This window comes from Solenopsis invicta, chromosome 5 (assembly GCF_016802725.1).
Source record: "Solenopsis invicta isolate M01_SB chromosome 5, UNIL_Sinv_3.0, whole genome shotgun sequence".
Classification (NCBI taxonomy): domain Eukaryota; kingdom Metazoa; phylum Arthropoda; class Insecta; order Hymenoptera; family Formicidae; genus Solenopsis; species Solenopsis invicta.
The window spans coordinates 3,894,392-3,915,818 of record NC_052668.1 but is presented as its reverse complement, the minus strand read 5'-3'; the positions used below and the strand labels follow the sequence as shown (position 1 = coordinate 3,915,818).

At 45.1% G+C, this 21,427-nt stretch overlaps 1 protein-coding gene across 1 annotated transcript in view; it reads left to right on the top strand.

Moving 5' to 3' along the window:
• The window catches only part of LOC105194734 (ribosomal protein S6 kinase 2 beta), a 117,250-nt gene extending 96,224 nt beyond the window's left edge, over positions 1 to 21,026 (top strand). Inside the window, exons 13-14 of the mRNA XM_039450116.1 lie at positions 20,552 to 20,666; positions 20,886 to 21,026. Coding sequence (XP_039306050.1) covers positions 20,552 to 20,632 — 81 coding nt within the window. The 3' untranslated portion in view covers positions 20,633 to 20,666; positions 20,886 to 21,026. The remainder of the gene's footprint in view (positions 1 to 20,551; positions 20,667 to 20,885) is intronic.
• The last annotated feature ends 401 nt before the right edge of the window (positions 21,027 to 21,427 follow it).

The window sequence follows — 21,427 nt, the reverse complement described above, 5'->3', positions numbered from 1 at the left end:
TCAAGTACCTTGACCCGGGACCCCGAACACGGCGGTCGCGGTTTTGGTGGGTGTCGCGGGGAGAGGAGGATAGCCTCCGGTTTACCGGCGGCCGGCTCGCGGACCGAGACTCGTGGTCTTCGGTTCGTGGAGGCTGGTAACTATGCAAAGGAGTTGCGTCGGAGGCGGAGTACTCTCTCGCCGCGGCCAAGCACGCTTCGACCGGGTTTCCGACTTTGGGAGCAGGATATTGCCGACGCAGCGGACCGTGATCGGGAGGCTGGTCGGTGACAGAGTGTCGTTTCTCGTCGCGGTGGCCCTATTTATACCGAGCGACTCCGCTCGCCTCCGTTATCTTTCTCGGCGCTTGACGGCGGAGTCGTCGGGGAAGGGAGAACCGCGTGTTGTCTGAGAGCGCGTGCGCGCCGACTCAGCGCGTGCGATGGCTCGGCGCGTGTCTTCTGGCGATGTCTATCGCCAGGCGGTATCGCAATCTTTGGATGGTTTAAAAGTGGGTGCCCGCGGCACCCCCGGTTATGGCCCGGCGGCCTTTTCGGCTGGTGTTTGCCGTGGCGATGCTTTCTCTATGGGGTGCATCGTCACACGGTTATTGAAGACGTAGGTGACAAGTTTGAGAGAGTTATTGTCACTCGGGTTGAGTTGAGTCACAATAGCGTTGTGGTGAATACATCTCTACTACATCCTATGCAAATAACAATATGTATAAAATCACGAGTTAGACATCGTTACGCAGAAAGCCGCGCTCGTTATTGCTCGTGTGCTACCGTTAAAGTAATAATGTAATTACATAATATTATGACATACATATGTATGTGACTATCTACGGTCGCGACAGCTAACTTTCACGATTTTTCATGATCTGTTTTTGTTGGCCCGGCTCGCGTGTTTACTTTCTTTCTGTCGGCTGCACGGCTTTCTGCGTAACGCGTGATTTTATATAGTTATTTACATGGTGTTGGCGGTAGTGTAACTTTCAAGCCGCACAACTCGGAAAGTAGTCAACGAAAATAAACTTTCTTGTAGTGTTTTGGAAAGGTCTTGACACCAGCTATTAGATTATGGAATCAAAAATAGGGTGTTTTATTTAAAAACTTAATGTGATTTCGATCTGACCTTGGCGACGCCATCCAAGGTCAAACTGATAAGATCATTGAATAGATCTTTTGAAACCCTACAACTTTCGTCTGAACATATTTTTGATTGGTCCTAATCCTGCGAAGAGAAAAGGGGTGTACGGGTGGTCTGAAACACCCTGTATATACAGGGTGTCCCAGAAAGCTCGCATCCCATTTTAAGAGTGGATTCTTTGGAAAATTCTAAGAAAAAAATCCTAATACAAAAATGTCGAGGGTATAACGGTTTTCAAATTATTCGCGATTAAAATTTACGAATCACTGAGCTGACATTTCGCGCGCTCAGGCATGGTGACATGACAAAGGTACCACAAGGGTACCTCTTGATATTAAGATTGTCATATAAATACGCAGTGACATTTATATTAAGAAATTACTACTATAGGACACATATTTGTACATTACATATGCACAATTAATGTTTTCAACAAAATATCAATTCAATAACAAGATGTTACGATAGCCGTTGGGTTAGCTGTCAAAATAAATTCATTACCATGTTCATATGATAAGAACTTTTATGGTAACATATCGATAATATAAATAATTTATTTACATTTTTAACTATTAAAAATGTAAATCGGTAATTTAATTGATATAAACGCGATAATGTCAAATAGACCTAATTTGATATGTTTGAATTCTACTTTATCAACATATTCAATCTTTTTCATATCATCGCATAAATTATCGATATTATCAATATGTTACCATAAAAGTTCTTATCATATGAAGATGGTAATAAATTTATTTTGACAGCTGATCCAACGGTTATCGTAACATCTTGTTATTAAATTGATATTTTGTTGAAAACATTAATTGTGCATATGTAATGTACAAATATGTTTCCTATAGTAGTAATTTCTTAATATAAATGTCACTGCGTATTTATATGACAATCTCAATATCGAGAGGTACCCTTGTGGTACCTTTGTCATGTCACCATGCCTGAGCGCGCGAAATGTCAGCTCAGTGGTTCGTAAATTTTAATCGCAAATAATTTGAAAACCATTATATCCTCGACATTTTTGTATTAGGATTTTTTTCTTAGAATTTTCCAAAGAATCCGCTCTTAAAATGGGATGCGAGCTTTCTGGGACACCCTGTATATATATGTATACACGAGGTGTGATCAAAAAGTAAGGTGACTTTTCATTTTTATAAAAAAATATTCATTTATTCATCCAAAATTATGTTATCCCCTTCAAAATAATCCCCCTCTGATACAATGCATTTGTGCCAGCGCTTTTTCCAGTCGTCAAACCATTTCTGAAATGCACTTTTGGGTATTGCCTTGAGCTCCTCCAGCGATGCAGCCTTAATCTCCTCAATCGTCGCAAATCTTCGTCCTTTCATAGGCCTTTTCAATTTTGGGAAGAGGAAAAAGTTGCAGGAGGCCAAGTCTGGTGAATACGGTGGCTGAGGCATGATGATAGTATTGTTTTTGGTCAAAAAAGTACTCACTAGTAACGACGTGTGCGCAGGTGCATTATCATGGTACAGAATCCATGAATTTTCTTTCCACACTTCCGGACGTTTTTTTCTTATTGATTCACGCAAACGCCGCATAACCTCAAGATAATACTCTTTGTTTACCGTACTACCTTATGGTAGGAATTCTTGTTGCACAACGCCATGGTAATCAAAGAAAACTGTGAGCAAAACCTTCACATTCGAACGAACTTTGCGTGCCTTTTTCGGTCTTGGCTCTCCTGGGCTCTTCCACTGGGATGATTGGGCTTTGGTTTCGACGTCATAACCATATACCCATGTTTCGTCACCAGTTATAACCCTTTTGAGCAGATCAGGATCATCATTGACGTCGTTCAACATGTCTTGGGCGATGTTCACGCGACGCTGCTTCTGATCAAAATTAAGCAGTTTTGGAACGAATTTTGCTGACACACGTGTCATACCCAAAACATCCGTTAAAATTGATTGGCATGAGTCAAAGGATATGTTAAGATCATCAGCTATTTCTCTAATCGTGATTCGACGATTTTTCAACACAATTTCTTTCACTTCCTGAACATTTTCGTCGGTTTTTGACGTGCTGGGGCGTCCAGAGCGAGGTTCATCGTTAACATTTTCTCGGCCCTCTTGGAATAACTTATACCATTTATAAACATTTTTTTGCTCAAAGTTGACTCACCGTACGCCACTGTCAACATTTCAAGAGTTTTTGAACACTTAATACCATTTTTTACACAAAAATTAATACAAACTCTCTGCTTCATTATTTTCAACAGCAAAAAAATCGCCGAGCACGCAAACACGAGTCTAACCTTTATGCCTCTCACATAAAAACAACACATGCTATATAGTCAAAACTGTGAACATATGATCGTGACGAGTGTACCAACACAAAAAAAAATTTGAAATTAGAGTGTACAGAGCGCGCGAAATTCAAAAAGTCACCTTACTTTTTGATCACACCTCGTATATATATATATATATATATATATATATATATATATATACAGGGTGATTCAAAATAACCTATTGGTCCTGAAGCTGGCATATTTGTAATCGAATTCTGAGACGATTTTTCCTTTTGCAAAAATTTGTCCGAAGCTTAGTTTTCAAGTTACAACAGGAATTAGTTAACGTATGACGGGTCAGGTACAAGTGGTAGACAGGGACGGCGCGACTAACTGTTACACGCGGGTGTTTCCGTGAGGCACCTCCTGTGCTCAAATGACTGACAAAAGTACATGGACAGCACATTCTTATTTAAACTTTCTTTCTCTCTCTCTTTTCCTCTCTCTCTGTCACTTTAATTATGCTACATTTAACTTGTCAAATTTCGATCTCTGTCATCCGGCAGTCAAATATCGGGATGACCGTGAAATTTTCAAGTAAGTTTACATTATTATAATAAATGTACGTCCGCGAATAATAAAATTTAATGCAAATTAGATTACTTAAATGTGCACTTGCAAGTTAAAAGTAGAACTTTTAAAACGTCCAAAACGGAAAGAAAGGAGAGAGAGTGAGAGAGAGAGACGGGGCGGAAGGGCTTTAAACAAGTTTAAGCACGTTTACTTACACGCACACGGCGATCAGCTTATTGTTTCCACGATGCGACAGTTCAATTTAAATTTGTCCTTTATCCAGATCTATCCCTCGAAGTTGTTTTATATTTCACCACATTTACACTCTTTACTCTGCACTTGATCGATAAACGCGGAACTACGCGATGAATCGATCGATTGACTTTATTAATTACTATTAATCACTACTCTAATCACTACAATCATTTGATGCGTTAAAATTACTTGAAGAAACACGTGTTTACGCTACGATCACACAACACGTGTTCACTCGGCGGTATCAAGCAGTCGACGGATGTTATTAGTTATGTTGTTATAAAAGTGTCGAACGATTGGTTAAAGCCATAAATCAAAATGCTGCAATTTAAAATGAAAGTATTGCTTAATACAATTTACATCAATACAATTTATTAGAAAAATGTTGCAAATGCATGTTTATCATTGTTTGTTAAAAGTTGTATGATGGTGATTTTATCAAGATAATTATTATTCATTCTAAATATTCAAGAAATAATTTTATCAAAATCAATTTCTTCTAAATATTTTTTTTTATTTCTTATTTTTGAATATTTGCAAAAACTGTGAAAATATTCCTCGAAATAATATATTTGGTTGCTCTGAAAAAGGCAGATTATCCGTTGCTGCAAGGAGATTTCAAGAATTATATCCTTGAAGTTTTTTTTATAATAAATATTCTAAATAATTATCTTAATAAAGTCAGTTATGGATCATACAATTTTTAACAAGTAATAATAAACATGCATTTGCCATTTCTAATAAATTGTATTGATGTAAATCGTATTAATCAATATGGGATAGATCTGGATTCAAGTCCTATATAAAGAGAGAAGCGACATTGATGTCCGAAGCTCTGATTGGTAATCTGATTGATACTTGATTGGCTAAGCGAGCAGCCATATTGTGACCACAGCTGTTTGCAGAATGATACGAATGATGTTTGATGACGTTAGAGCGGTCCCAAAATGGCGATGGAGGACTCAATTGGATACTGAAGTTTCTGGGGGTTCGATGTCGCTTCTCTCTTTATATAGGACTCTAATCTGGATAAAGGACAAATTTAAATTGAACTGTTGCATCGTGGAAGCAATAAGCTGATCGCCGTGTGCGTAAGTAAACGTGCTTAAACTTGTTCAAAGCCTCCCCCCGTCTCTCTCTCTCTTTCTCTCTCCTTTTTTTCCGTTTTGTGCATTTTAAAAGTGCTACTTTTAACTTGCAAGTGCACATTTAAGTAATCTAATTTGCATTAAATTTTATTATTTGCGGACGTACATTTATTTTAATAATGTAAACTTACTTGAAGATCTCACGGTCATCCCGATATTTGACGGCCGGATGACAGAGATCGAAATTTGACAAGTTAAATGTAGCATAATTAAAGTGATAGTGAGAGAGAGGGAGAGAGAGAGAGAGAGAAAGTTTAAATAGGAATGTGCTGTCCGTGTACTTTTGTTAGGCATTTGAGCGCAGGAGGCACCTCATGGAAGCACCCGCCTGTAACAGTGAGTCGCGCCGCCCCTGTCTACCACTTGTATCCGACCCGTCATACGCTAATTAATTCTTATTGTAACTTGAAAACTAAGCTCCGGACAAATTTTTGCAAAAGGCAAAAAAATCATCTCAGAATTCGATTACGAATATGCCAGGTTCGGGACCAATAAGTTATTTTGAATCACCCTGTATATATATATACACACACACACACACACACACACACACACACACACACACACACACACATATGTATACAGTACTTTAAAAATACTATAATAATCTTACTCTCTCTCTCTATATATATATTTTTTTATTTTAGAATCTAATAGCTGGTGTCAAGAGCTTTCCAAAATCCTACAAGAAAGTTTATTTTTGTTGAGTACTTTCCAAGTTGTGAAGCTCGAAAGCTACGGTGTAATGTAACTTTCAAGCGTCATAAGTTAGAAAGTACTTAACGAAAATAAACTTATTTATAGTGTTTTGAAAAGTTCTTGAAATTGACTACAAGAAAATGCAATAAAAAATATAGAATGCTAGGGAAGTACTGATACCTTTTAATTAGGGAATTACCGATATGCTAACATTATATCTTTTATTGCATTTTCTTGTAGTCGATTTCGAGAACTTTTCAAAACACTATAAATAAGTTTATTTTAGTTAAGTGCTTTTTGAGTTATGACGCTTGAAAGTTAGTGTACACCGTAGCTTTCAAGCCTTACAACTTGGAAAGTACTGAACGAAAATAAACTTTCTTGTAAAGTTTTGGAAAGCTCTTGACATCAGCTATTAGATTCTGGAATCAAAAATAAGATGTTTCATTTAAAAAAGTTAATGTGATTTTGATCTGACCTTGGCGATTTTATCTAAGATCTAACTGATAAGTTCAGTAAATAGATCTTTTAAAATTCTACAATTTTTATCTGAAATACTTTTCTAAAATGCTTAGTTTTTGAGATATTTTGCCGTCCCGAAACATTTTGGACACCTTGTGTGTGTGTGCGTGCGTGCGTGCGTGCGTGCGTGCGTGCGTGCGTGCGTGCGTGTGTGCGTGCGTGCGTGCATGTGTATTTGCATACCACAAGAATAAGGACCTTGTGGTTCGTCAATTCCACAATTAAAGACTCTAAACTCTCCTTGTGTTATGTGTGTGTGCGTGTGCGCACATGTGAACTAATAATGAGTATGACCTCCTCGTGTGCATATTACTTTATTCATACGATGAGGCATACTTCTTATTAGTTCTTTAATTTCAGTCTGCGTTATCGTATTTTACTCGTTTTCAAGAACTCTTTGAAGTTTTTGCAGTGTTTGAGGAGCAGGTACGTGATTTCGTACTTTTCTACCAAGATTGTTTTATAAGTGTTCTATAGGATTTAAATCTGGACTATTTGGCTAATCGAGTCGGTTTATGGCAACTTCATCCAAGAAATCAAGCACTCTTCTCGCAATGTGTGGTTGAGCATTGTCTTGCATAAACAAAAAATTATCTCCAATGAAGGGTGCATACGGAACAACGTATGGAATGAGTACTTCTTCCACGTATACATCTGCGTTTATGTTTATGTCAAAGAAATGTAGATCTGTATGAACATTCGCTGAAATTCCTGCCCAAATCATTACACCGCTTCCATTGTAGCTACGCCTCTGACTTACAGTGCAATCTGCAATACGTTCTCCACTGCGACGATAAATTCGTTCTTGTCCATCTGGAGAATAAAGATTTTTATCGTTAAAGAGTACTTTGTTCCAGTCTGCGTAAGTCCAGTCTCTATGCTCATATGCAAAATTGAGTCGAGCTACACGATGACGACGTGTAAGCAAAGGTACAGTCGCTGGCTTATACGAAAAGAGATTTTGTTTCGCTAATCTTCTTCGAACAGTGTTAACGAATACATTCGTGTTGCGGACATCCCTGAATTTATTTCGAATTTAGACAGCTGTTAGATGTTTATCTCTTAATGAATTTAAAACAATGAATCGATCATCATTGTCTGTGGTACATTGAGGTCGTCCCAAATCAGACCTTGTCTAGAAAGAATTGGTGTCTAAGTACCTAGCGTAAACACGTTGCACAGTTGACACTGACAAATCAAGTGCTTTAGCAACATACCTTCGACTTTTGCTATCTTCAATTAAAGCAACAACTTGGCCAGCTTTTTCAGGATTTATCGTCGTCATAATTGATCAGTAATTTAAAGGCAAAAAAATTAAATATAATTTGAATTAAAGTTGCACAAAACGTCTCGAAAGAAAAAAATCAAGGAAAAAATTTCCTGAGACAGCACAAGTTTATGAAAATTTTCTTTAAAGATTTTGGCACAGTCATAAATCTGCTAGACTCCGCGGATGCATTAATTACATTTATAGCATTGTATGCGAATTTTTCTTACGAGATAGCTTCTTTGCTCGGCCCTCTGTCGGTGGTGTCCCGAACAACCGCTTGAGACAGTATTTGAACACAGTGTAATACGAATTCGGGACACTGCCACAGCGTGGTGTGGGAGCACAAGGGAGTGGTGCGGTGCCGAGCTATCCTTCTCATCGCCGCGCGCCACTTACCGTCGCGGCGTCGCCTACAGTCGGGCCGCGGTGGGCGATTCTACGGCTCAGGCGAGCGACTGCTTGTCTCTTCGCGCTCTCTTATTTGGCCGACTTTAATATTTTATTAATTGAAAGTTATTACAAATATCGCAAAATGGTATTAGACATTTTGATTTATCTTTATCTCTTTTATTTTATCGTGATAATATGTATACATCGCTCTGGGACACCCTGTACACACACACACACACGTACGCACGCACGCACGCACACACACACACACAGGGTAATTCAGAATAACTTTATGTCCTTGAAGAGACATATTCCTAAGGTTATTCTAAAACAACTTTTTCTTTGGCAAAATCTTGTCCGAAGCATAGTTTTTAAATAATAAAAGGAAATAGTTATCCATTAACCAGGTGCGTATAGCGGACCGGCGCAACTCACCGTTTGATATATGCGATTACATAAAGTAATTGTAGTGAGTGGCGAGCTGGCCATCGTCGCCGATCCTTATAGACTCCCCGAGGATGACCCTAATTGGGTCAGCGACACCTCAGGGAGGATAGCGATGGCCAGCCGACATGTACCGGACGCTCCGCCGATGATTCTGATATCGGCAGATGAGGGCTTTGTCATGGTCGAGTATGGACCCATCGATGTCCTGGGCTGCTACCTCTCCCCTAGTCTACACATGGGGGAGTATGAGGCGGCCCTGGAGGCCATGGAGAAGGATATACAACGTCGCTCTCCTCGGCCAGTCGTTGTGGGAGGGGGGGCTACAATGTTCATTACGAGTGTTGAGGCTCCCCTTGCACCGACATCAGGGGCCCTCTGACCTAGGACTTCGCGGCGGGGCTCGGCCTGGTCCTATTAAATAGGGGCCGGGTCAGAACCTTCGTGTGGGGAAAGGGGCAGTCCATCGTGGATATCACGTGGGCTTTCCCTAGTGCCCTAAAAAGAGTACATGGATGGCGAGTGGAGACCGGCTCCTTGGGTGAAACGTTGGATCATCGACTTATATCCATGGAGCTGGTCTCCTCCCCCGCGGAGGTGCGAGAGCAACGCCGCCGCTTAAAGAGCGAGAAGAGATGGGTTCTAAGAAAACTTGACCCGGAAGCCTCAAGGTCAACCTCCGCATGGGCGGAGGGAGAGGCTGATCTTGGAGCCGAGGAGGAGGCGGAGCGCCTTTGTGAGCGCATGACGCTCGCTTGTGAGGCCTTCATGCCCCGCAGCCGACTAATGGCGCGCCGTGCTGCCTACTGGTGGTCCGCGGAGTTGGCAGAACTCAAACAGACCATCGTAGCTGCCAAGCGAGCGCCCGACGGTGGGACGTAGAGGCGGACATAAAGGCGAGCATGGCGGTCTTTAAAGGGGCCAGAAAAGCCCTGAGGACCGCCATAGCGCGGGCTAAAACCGCGGCTTGGGAGAAGTTAGTCTCTGAGCTGGATCGCGACTTATGGGGGAGGCCTTATAAAATTGTGAGGAAAAGGCTCCGCACATGGGCGCCTCCAGTAACGGAGACACTGGACCCCTAGTTCCTGAATGGGGTAGTTGACCCACCAGAGGGAGGGACATACCAGAAAAGACCGGCCCTCCCCCGGACTGGCGGGAGAAACTGGGGGTTTTCACCCATGAAATAGCCGCGGCTTTTGCCCGCATCAAGGGCCGAACGAAGACGCCCGAGCCAGACGGAATATACGCCAAAGTTTAGGTTTGGGCGGCCTATCGTCGGGGAGGCACTTTGTGACGTGTTTACGAAATGCCTCCGAGAAGGAACATTCCCCAGGAGGAGGGTCAGGCTTGTCCTCCTTAAGAAGGAGGGCAAGCCAGCGGAGAGTTTCTCCGCATATAGGCCTTTGTGCATGCTGGATGATGCGGGCAAGATATCATCGCGAACCGCATCATCCAGCACCTGTCTTGGAAGGGTCCCGATTCGGCCAATTTAGCTTTCGAAAGGCGAGATCCACCGTAGATACAATTCTACGGGTGCAATTCCTCTCGAGGGCCATCACGGGGGACGGGGAGGTGGCATTTGCGGTATCCCTGGATATCGCCAACGCCTTTAATAGTATCCGTGGAGCAAGGTGGTGGAGGCACTTGGGGAATATCACCTCGTGCCTCTCTACTTTGTCTCTTTTTATAAGGGACTTCTTCTGGGACAGGAAGCTGGAGTTCCGGGACAAAACCGGACTCCAGCTGCGGAGAGGCATGTCGTGCAACTTTCTACAGGGGTCCGTACTACGTCCCTTGCTATGGAATGTCGCATACGACGCTGTATTTCCTGAAGCTCTCCGCCTGGCTGCCACATTGTCTGCTACGTAGACGATACGCTAGTGGTAGCCAGGGGCATCTCCTGGGGAAGAGCTGCCGCCATGGGCAGCTGGGCGGTGGCGTGTGCGGTTGGCGCCATTAAACGCCTGGGTCTGAAAGTGGCCCCCGAAAAAACGGATGCCGTCTTTTTTTATGACGGCTTTGTCGCCTCCCCCCCCCCCCATCTTAGTGGACGGTACCCGAGTCCAGGTAGGAGCAACCCTTAAATATCTAGGGTTGCTCCTGGACGGTCGCTGGGCCTTTGTCGAGCATTTTGACAAATGGGCCCCGCGATTGGGCAAAAGGGCGGACGCAATCGTGAAGTTGATGTCCAACCTCCGAGGTCCGAAAGACGCTGCAAGACGCCCGTACACATACGCCGTCATGGCTGGAACTCTCTATGGAGCCCCGGTCCTGTTCACCGAGGCATTAGCCAGCCGCCGTATACGCGCAAACTTACGCACGATACAAGTGCGGCTGGCCAGGAGGGTAGTGCGTTTTGCACCCTACCCGGCAAGGCGACTCTGGTATTGGCGGGGCTTCCCCCGGTGGAGGTAACGGCCGACGCCCTGGCATAGTGTTATGCCAGGGCCAAGGCCATCCATCTCCCTCCTTCCCTTCTATCTCCCTCCTTCCCCCTTCTTTGAAGGGGGAGAGGGGATAGTCGAGAAGGAACAGTGGGGAGGGAGACCCTCGCAGCGCCGACTAGATCGGACAGAGAGCCCTACCCACTGTTGAGGAGGTACGCCTCGGGCGGAATAAGCGACGGGGTAGTTGCCCGGCTGACCCGTCTTGGAGCTTGGGATGCGGGAGTGCGTACCTAGGGCCCTCTTTCACGGGAGCCCGACGCACACCCGGTTCGGGTGACTGGGGCTTGACTTTGGTCGAGCTCTGGCCGTTAACTCCGGAGGGGGGTTCCTGCTCGCTGGGCGGGGATCCGTTTGGGCTAGGACGGATCGCGGTGCATGCTAGTTTGATCCCGTGATCCGTCCCGAGCCCAGACGCCGGAAAAAGTTGGGTTTTAGTGAGTATGCCGGCCACTTCTAGGTCGGAGAGTCTCACATACCCCGCGTTTCTGTCCCCACAGGACCGGGAACCCATAAAGGCGTTTCCCAACTATAAAAAAAAGGTCAAGGCCATCCGCCTCGAGGGAGAAGTGGTGACTCCCCGAATCGCCTTGTTGCTAAGAATAAGGGCACGCCGGCGGGCCATAGACGCTTGGCGAGAGAGTCTTGTTAACGACCCGCCGGCGTACGGCACTCGGATCTTGGAGGCCGTCCTACCACATCTGGACGTTGACCGCACATGGGGCGGTCTGTCCTTCAAGATGACACAAGTGCTGACCGGACATGGTTGCTTTGGTAAGTGGACCCTAGTGGTCACAAAGTCGGCAAAAAAAAGCAAGGCTGCGAGCAACCTAGGAGGAAAACACCCTCTGAGTGGGGCTCCTGCCACCAGTGCGGGCCCACCCCATAGGAGCTGGAAAAAAGTACCTAAACGGGAAAGATAAAAGAAGACCTCCCGCCCCTCCCTCTTCTCAAAAGAAGAGGGCGGAGCCTGCCTGGTCGGCGGGGTCGGTGAAAATCAGGCCGCCGAATACTGCTGCGATCTCGGTGACCTGTGCCGATCAGGAGGCGTATGAGGAAGTTATGCGGCTCGCGAGAAGTCAAATAAACTTCGAGTCTTTGAGATAGGGAACTTGAGACCCCGAAGGACCGTGACTGGAGTCCTTATCCGAGAGATCCGGGTTAGCGGCAATTGTAAGAAGGCTGACGCCCTTTTTTTGTTTACGGAGAGGAAATGCGTTACCGTATACCCCAGGCCCCGGGGAAAGCCTGGTTATGTGGGGCTCTTCCCCGCCGGCGACGTGCCGGCGAGGGCTTACCCACTAAAACCTCTCCGGGTGTCCAGCTCTGGTCCATGACTGGGGGGGCTCCGGAAACGCGTGCAGCATACGGCCGGAGCCCCCTGGACCCGGTCGGCCTGGTCCGACTCGGCGCGCCAGGTGCGCCCTAACCAAGAGCGCACCTGGCAGGGCTTTGGGCCTAATCTGCCCTAGGTCGGGGGAGGGAGACACCATCCCCCCACCTCTTCTCCTGGTGTTTTGGGAATAAAGCCCGGGGTATCCGGTCCCAGCCGTAACCCCGGGCCTCTTCGCGCCGCACTGACGGCGGCGCGGCCCTCCTTCCTATCCTAGGAGGGAGAGAGAAAATCCTTTCCTCTCCCCCCACCCCGGCGAAGCAGTGGGAGGAGCGACTCCGCGTTATGCCGCAGGGTCGTTCCCCCCAGACCGTCAGGTCGGATCCACTTCGAAGGCTGACGCCCTGGCCAGAAGGCTTCGGGAGGTCACGGCCCATAGGGATGATGTCAAATTTGCTTGTCTCACAAAGACTGTAGAACTAAGGGTGTCCGGAATGGATAATTCCGTTACAACCCTAGAGTTGGCTGAAACCGTAGGGAGCCTTAAAGGATGCTCCTACAGGATGTCAAGATTGGGGAGATCCGCCGGGCTCTAAACGAACTAGGCACCTGCTGGGTGCGGTGCCCTGCAAGTGCTGGCAAAGCGGTTCTGGTTGCCCCACGTTTCAGAGTGGGGTGGTTGAGGGGTGCAGGGCTGTCCTGCCTACGCGCGGGCTACAATGCTACAGGTGCCTGGACTTCAGGTACACCCAGACAAACTGCAGCAGCCAGGTCGATAGATCAAGATGGAGGTGGCCTCCACACTTGCGGAGGTGCGAGAACCCGCCGCCAAATGTCGGAGAGGAGATGGGTCTTCAGAAAACTGGACCAAGAGGCTTTCAAGGTCAGCCTCGCAATATCAACGTGGGCTGACCGAGGACAAAACACCGAAGCAGAAGCGGAGGCGGAATGACTTTGTGATGTTATGTTGCGCGCGTGCAATGCCTCCATGCCCCGGAGTCGCCCGAAGGCGCGTCGTGCGTCCTACTGGTGGTTTGAGAAGCTCGCCCAACTAAGGCCGGCGACGGTGACCGCCAAGAGGGTCTTCACGCACGCACGTGGCCGGGGCATGGAGGCTGAAGTAGAGAAAGCGAGGGCGGCCCTTAAAGATGCTAGAAAGTCATTAAGGATCGCTATACGCCGGGCAAAAACCGAAGCCTGGGAGAAATTTATCTTAGGCCTCACGAGGGACCCATGGGGGAGGCCATATAAGCAGTTAAGAAACTCCGCCCATGGGCTCCCTCCTCAATGAGATGTTAGATCCCCAATTCCTGGAGCGGGTCGTAACCGAATTGTTCCCCACCCGGGAGAGGAACGTACCGGTTAGATCTGGTCCCCCCTCCCCTCCGGGTTGGTCAGAGGAACTGGAGGTCCGAGATTAAGGCGGCTTTTGCCCAAATATGCAGCAAGGGAAGAGCTCGTGCGTCCGGCTCAGACGGAGTCTGTGGCAAAATTTGGGTCCGGGCCGCGTCGGTAGTTGGTGGAAACCTCAAAAGGGTCCTCACCAACTATTTAAAAAATGGTATATTTTCCAGAAGGTGGAAGAGAGCCAGGCTTGTCCTCCTGAAGAAAGAGGGCAAGCCAGGAGGACTCCTCTGCATACAGGCCCCTCTGCATGCTGAATGATGCCGACAAAATCCACTAACGTGTGATTGCCAACCGCATCATCCGGCATCTGTCTCGGGAAGGTCCCGACCTATCTCCCGGGCAGTTTGAGTTCTGTGAGGAACGATCTACGATTAATGCGATACAGCACGTTCGCGCCCTCACGGGATCCATGCTGGGGGAGGGAAGAGTGGCGTTCGCGGTGTCGCTAGACGTCGCCAACGCCTTTAACACCGTCCCGTGGGAGAGGGTAGTGGCGGCATTGTCGGACTACCACGTTTTGCCGCCCTACCTTGTCGAGACGTTGAGGAACTATTTCCGGAACAGAACGCTAAAGTATTTCAACAAAGAAGGGTTCTAGCGGCGGAGGGGAATGATGTACGGCGTTCCGCAGGGGTCGGTTCTCGGTTCCCTGCTCTGGAACGTCGCGTATGACGTCGTCCTCCGTGAGGCTTTTCCTCCTGGCTTCCACACGGTATGCTACGCCGATGACACGCTGGTGGTGGCTGGGGGGACCTCCTGGGAAGAAGCAGTAATTAGAGCAAATTGGTCGGTGGCATGCGTTGTCGGCTCAATCGAAGCACTGGGGCTGAGGGTGGCCCCATATAAAACGGAAGTCATCTTTTTCTACGATGACTTCCGGGGGCCCCGTTCACAGGCCTCAATCCTCGTGGGAGGGACCCAAATCCGGGTGGAAACAACCCTGAAGTATCTGAGGTTGCTCCTGGACGATTGGTGGGATTTCGTCAAACACTTCAACGACCTTGCCCTACGGTTGAGCAAGAGAGCCCTCAAAGCAATGCCCTCAAAGGTCTGATGCCCAACCTCCGGGGCCCGGGTGTGAGTGCGAGATGCGCATATATGCACGCAGTTATGTCAGGGGCGCTGTACGGCGCCCCGGTGTGGTGCGAGGCGGTGAGGGCCAGCCGCAGAATTCTCAAGAATCTGCACTCTGTGAAGAGGTTGCTGGCCCTCCGCATAGCGCGCGCATATTGCATCTCTCCAAACGATGCCATAATGGTCTTGGCGGGAGTGCCGCCAGCGGAGTACCTGGCGACGGCCCGAGCTATTCTATACGCTCGGATCAGAGCGTATAGAATTCTCTTCTCCTTCCTCCTTTTCCTTTTCGTCCTTCCCCCCTTCTTCCCTTAACAGAGGAGGGGCGGTGTTCTTTTCTCTCCTCTCTTTTTCCCTCTCCGTCTCTTCCTTCTGCCGTAAAATTTGCTTGCAGAAGAAGGAGACGGCTTTCCAGGCCAGATTTCCAGCGTGTGCTGCGCGGAGTCCCGCTCCTCATCACAATGGTGGCAGTGTGCCGTTGGCTCCCTGTCAATCCTACACAGGTATTCACTGGACCTCTCCTGGACATTGACCTCCAAGGTGGTCTCAGAAACCTGCTTGTCCTTTTTGTTGAGGTTACCCCGGCTTTCCCGGATGGGCATCGCCTTTTTTACCTTTTGGTCCGGCGCATTTGACAGTGGGTTTAACTGTCGTTGAATCTCCGCGTAAGCCGGACTGTAGATAGGTTCCTTTAGGATCTCCTTGATGATGATTATGGGTTTTCCTTTTTTTCTTTTGGTTCTGGTGCTCCCCAAAGGAGGGAAATCCTCTATTGGGGACCCCATTTCGACGTCTCGGATTTGAGAAACCTCGTCAGTGGCCGCCGGGATTACATCGTTCTCGGAGCAGCTCATATTTTGCGCTTCCGCGTTTGCTGCGGGAGCAGACCTTTCCTTAGGCAAAGTTGGTTGTTCCGGTATGCCTAGTTTAGCCACAGAATAAAAAAGAACAGTAGGTTGACTCTGTCATAAAACACGGCAAAAGTTGTCCTTCGCGCATAACCGAATCGCACAATCAGCAATATAGCGATTAAGTTCTGATTGGACGATTCCAGCATATGGCGTCATTAACTCGACTTAGGTTAAGTTAAACCACTGCGTTCACAAACGCTATTGGATCCATGCACAACCAGCAACATGGCGATTTTGTAATCATTATATCAAAGATGCCGACACCGAGTCGACCTACTGTTCTTTCTTCTACTGTGGTTTGGCTTTAAACTTAAACCGGGTGTTTCTTGTCTGGAGGAGCGAGAGCTCGCGTCTCAACTCCTCCTTCTCTCTCTCCCATTTCTCCTGCGCCTCTTGAAGTCGGCGCTCGGAGTCTTTCTGCATGAGGCTAGCCTCCTGCGCTCCCTTCCTTGCAAGGAGAGAGCTTGTGCCCGCAGTCAATTTTGCATAAGCGTCCCAAAGGTCTCATGATGAAACCTTGTACGTGGCCTGAGCATTCAACCGATTTTGCAATTGTCACAAGTCCTTGCGTCATCACAGCTGCGACAGCATTTACAGCTCCATGCTGTACTCTTCACAGAGCTCCTCAGCCTTTTGTTGATCTTTTTTACTGAGTTGGATGTCGTTGGGACCTGGGAGTCAATTATAGCCAGATGGTCCGTCTTCAGATTTTTGGCCGCCTGTTTGGCGGCTTTCTTCTGAAGGGCCTCAGCCGTAAATTTTCCTTTATTTTTTGGGTTTAGGGCCGGTCTGCCCCTTTTCTTCTTTTCCGTCTCCTCTTCCGATTCGGAGGTGGAGACGATTAGGCGTTTAGCCGCATTTTTGGCACGGCACGGCCCCTATACAGCACAGAAAATTCTAGCAACATTGCAGCAACGTTGCAATGTTGCAGATTGCAATGCAATATTACGGAGATATTGCAGAAACATAAATTAACAATATGCCTGCAACATCGCATGGCATATGCCAGTAATATTCCGGAAACATTGCAATATCATCATTTTTTAATAAAATAGTGGCAATAAAGAACCAAAGTAGAATATTCGCGTATAATAATATATTAATTTAACTCATCCATAATTATTCATCCACATTTAGGTCGGGCGACGTTACTAAATTTTCCTCTAAATCTTTACATTCCCTAAAAGTACAACCGTCCATATATCGACTCTAAGTTGACTCATCCAAGTCAGGCTTTCAAAGTTGACTGCAAATCGACTTTGCATAGACGTCTGCAGACATTCTTCAAATGTTGACTATAAGACGTTTAAAAAAAGGCATGTGGTCCCGTGGTGCTGTATGCATCATAATATTGTTAAGAAACATAAATATTTATATCAATAGATGAAATAGGTCTATATATAAAGAAACCTCGATCTACAGCCCAATGAACAAACAATATCTTTTAATTGTTTTTTTAATAAAAATTTTTTTATATTTAATTTAATTATTGTATGATATTGATATATATTTTCTAATTACATCTTATTTAAACAAATAACAGAAAACTTATTCCAGATGCTATTCTGCATTTGCAAAATTAGTAAAAACTATAATTTTATATTTGTTTATATAAATATTGTGTTTTAATTATACATATTTCATTTTTTCGATAACGTATATTGACCTGATCTACCAGTTATATACACATATCAGCATAAAGTGTTCACAGGTCACCATGAGGAATCAGTTCGCAGCGATTACGGAGGTCAAGCAACATTCACCGGCGACTTGGATGAGTGAGCGCTTGGAAATTTCCGAAAAAATATTCCCGAGATTTTATTTTTTTTTGCGAAAAATGTTTTTTGAAATGTTACACAAATATTGTTTTGTTTATTGAAATTATGTGATGTAATAATATTTATGTTAATATTTTGGAAAAAATGGAATGTTTCAATGCAATATTTCAAAAAGCGGACATCTTAATGTTGCTGCAATTTTCCAGCAATGTTGCAGCAATGTTTCGTAATCAAAATGCAATAGTACAATGTTTCAATGAAATCATTCTGCAATGTTCTTGCAAGCTCTCTGTGCTGTATGGACCTGGTCTTTCTCTTTCCCTTTGCATCGGTCTCCTCTTCATCCGAGGACGAAATGAAGACCGAGCTCGAGGAGGTAGCCCTTAAGAGGTTCGTCTCAAGATTAATCCTTTGACTAGCCCCTACTGTGGAGCTGGCCGGGCCCGGTTTGGTATCGGGAGTCGCTCCTGCACAGTCCATTTTGGTAAAAGAGCGAAAATCTTGCTTGTTGAAAAGGGGCATCTGCGTGACGTCACCCACGTTAGTGGGTTTCTTGAATTCTCCGTTGTTCCGTGAACCAGTCGAGCTGAATAGTTCCAGCCCACTAGCCCCAGTATAGGGTCCTCTCTTGTATACGGAGTCGTCTCTTTCTTCCGCGGGCGAGATATTGCCCCCATCCAGCTTCAGGAGGGATGAAGGTTTCATCTCCCTCGAACTTCCTCCCACGCGTGTGTCTAAGGACACATCGTTCTCTTCCTTGTTAATGCGTGTGTTGCTGGAATAAGAATTTATAATATATTGGATCCCACTCCCTGTGACGGCTGCACCGACCGGTGTATCTCCCCCCCTCCCCAACATGGGGAGGGGTGCCCCGGGGGGTTGGCTTGGCACGGGCTCTGGGAATGTAACATCCGGAGCGCAGGCCTCCAGTCCCTTACTTACCTGCACGGACGAGCCATCGAGACCTCGTACGGGCTTTTGGGAGTCCCCCGCCTCCGACAGCGGGAACACTGTCACGGGTGGCGCCACCCGGGGCCCCACGGACGGGTTGGGTAACGGAGGCGACGCCCCCTCCGCACCCTAACCGCCGTGGCGACCAACACGTCCATCCAGGGTAAAATAATTCATTGGAGGGACCAAGACACTCCGGCCCGGCACTCCGTTTCGAAAGAGGCGTTGTGGCGGAAAACCGGGTGAGATCAACACTGCCCCGAACCTTGCCTTGGAAAACTTTTGAGCGACCTCGGGGCCAGTCCGGTCCGCAACCCCGGGGAGAGTTTTCCATAATTGTAATATTCCAGCAAACACAGTAATATAACATATACATTTTATGTACATAACAGTATGTATCACTAGGTAACGAGTTATGTAGCAGGTAACATATATGTACGTTACATGTACGTTATTATTAAATGTCAGCAATAAAATTACGTTACTGGTCTATTTCAGATATGTAGCAGAACTCTTTAAATATATATTATATCTATAATATATAGTATAACCGTGCCAATACTGCGATGTAACACATTTGTCTTTAAAACATATATGTTACATCAAAGTAATGGTAAGTTTTGGTTCTCTTTGGTGCTCTTTTATTCGGTGTTTGCAGGATGCAAATTATATTCTGATATACACTGCCGATACATTGAGAGAAGAGAATGGTTGCAATTACCATAATTCAATTTTATGTTTATATGGTTGCATCATTGGAAGTTTAGAAACGTTAGTTTTAATCATTAGTAAATCAAAACATCTTCCACTTGATTTCATTTTTAAGGAAACTTATCAGAAAAATTATTTTACTATAACAACACCGATATTCTCATCATTGAAAAATCTCATAAAGCTCTGCCTTTTATACCATTTATGTGATTCCTTTCTTATGAGAAATAGAACGCTATAGCAGCCATCTAGTGGTTTTGTGTACTACCATACGCTGAGAAAAAACATGTGATATTTGTGACTATAATTGCATGGTTAAGAAAATAATTATATTTACTTTAATTGTAGTTGCGTTAACGATATGAAAATAGTTATTTTAATTTACATATCTTGATATGTTTTACTATATTAATAGTTGTGATTATCATAATTTATAGTAAAATATTTTCACATTTGACGCAACTATACATATAAGGTTGTTTGTATTAACAATAACTATAAAAATAGTCCTCTTAACCATAATTATCCAACTATGCAATTATAGTCACAAATACCACATATATTTTTCTCTGTGTACTAAAAATTTATATATGAAGTACAGATTTTCAGTACAGACCGTGCCATTAATGCCTGGGTCACCCATTTTAGGGACCTTGTTTCTTTCTTGGTTATTTTTTACGTTTATGACCGAATGTCGCGCCCGACCACGAATGTATCGTGGTGTTAGTGAGTCCGTTTGGGGCCGCATACAAGTTTTTACGTGTTCGCCCGTTACTCATATTTTTGTACCCGTCGATTGCATCACAATCGGCAACGTAGTTGTTCTCGTGCACAGACTTTGCCTTCTTAACATTAATTTTGCTTTCTTACATGAATTTTGTTATTTGATATTTGTCGAACACATTATTGATTCGCGAAGGATGGCCGTAAAGTTCCTGGTTCTGTGGCGTGGGAACGGGTGCCAATAACCATAAGAAGAAGAAGAAGTGGTATTAGTAATGTTTTGACAGCTAGCCGTTCTAACCTCAATTTTGATCATTCAAATTTTTGGAATATTCCAAAGGAATATTTAGTAATAAAGTCAAGTGTTCATTAGGAATTAAAGAAAATTACTCACAATTTAATCGAAAGGAAGTGGATTGAATTATTTGATACGTCAGATAAATTAAAAAAAATAAAATAAAATTGCTAATAAATTATTTATTAATAAGAAAATATATTTTGTAAGCTGTTCTTCTTATTTACAGGTAATAATAAATAAGCGAAAGGACTCAACAACGGAGCGTTTGTGGCGACAAGCATTTTATTGGATGCAGACACAGAAGTAATATCTAATCATGAGATATTTGACAGAATATAATGGTAAAGTAGTTCAATATTACTGATCTTGCAAGAATGGATATTATATGGTTGGATATTGTGTGCACGTAATAACAATCATTTAGTATCTGAGATATGCATAATATCTTGACAAAGATATCCATGAGCTAGCAAGATCAGTTAACGATGTATTTGTTTAGTTTTAGAAAATCTGATAATAAAAAAGAAGTTGAAAATAAATAAAGTTTATATGTTTGCCAGGACCCAAGTTTGGTAAGAGAGCATGTTTTCTTGCTGGAAGGCTGGTACATTCGGAGAGATGTTGCGTTGTAGATCCGGAATGCTGTCCATCTTGGTGAAGTCGCGTGTGGTACAACCTAGCGCACACGAGACACCGCCCTTGAGATTTGCACTCGTCGACCTTGTGACGGTTGCTGAGACAATTCGTGCAAAGACCTTTGTTGGCAGCAAGGTGCTTTCGTTTGCCCTGCGAAAGAGCGGCAAAGCCCTTGCATTTGCTGATAAAATGTGGTCCTTGACAGTGCGCACAGGAACCAGGGTCCGAGGACTTCGAACTGTTCGATTTTGAAGAAGAGAAAACTGTCGTGTGAACAGCGGTGCTCTTCCCCTTTGGTTGCTTGCTCGAGCTTCCCTGCTGATCGTTAGAAGATTTGCTCGTGGAATCTGCTGATGCTTGAGTTACAACCTCGACTCTGTCCAAGGTCTAGATCCGGTCTTCAAGAAACTTCTTGAAAAGTTCAAACTTTGGGAAGGAACCGTTCTGAAGGGTTTCAACCTGCTTC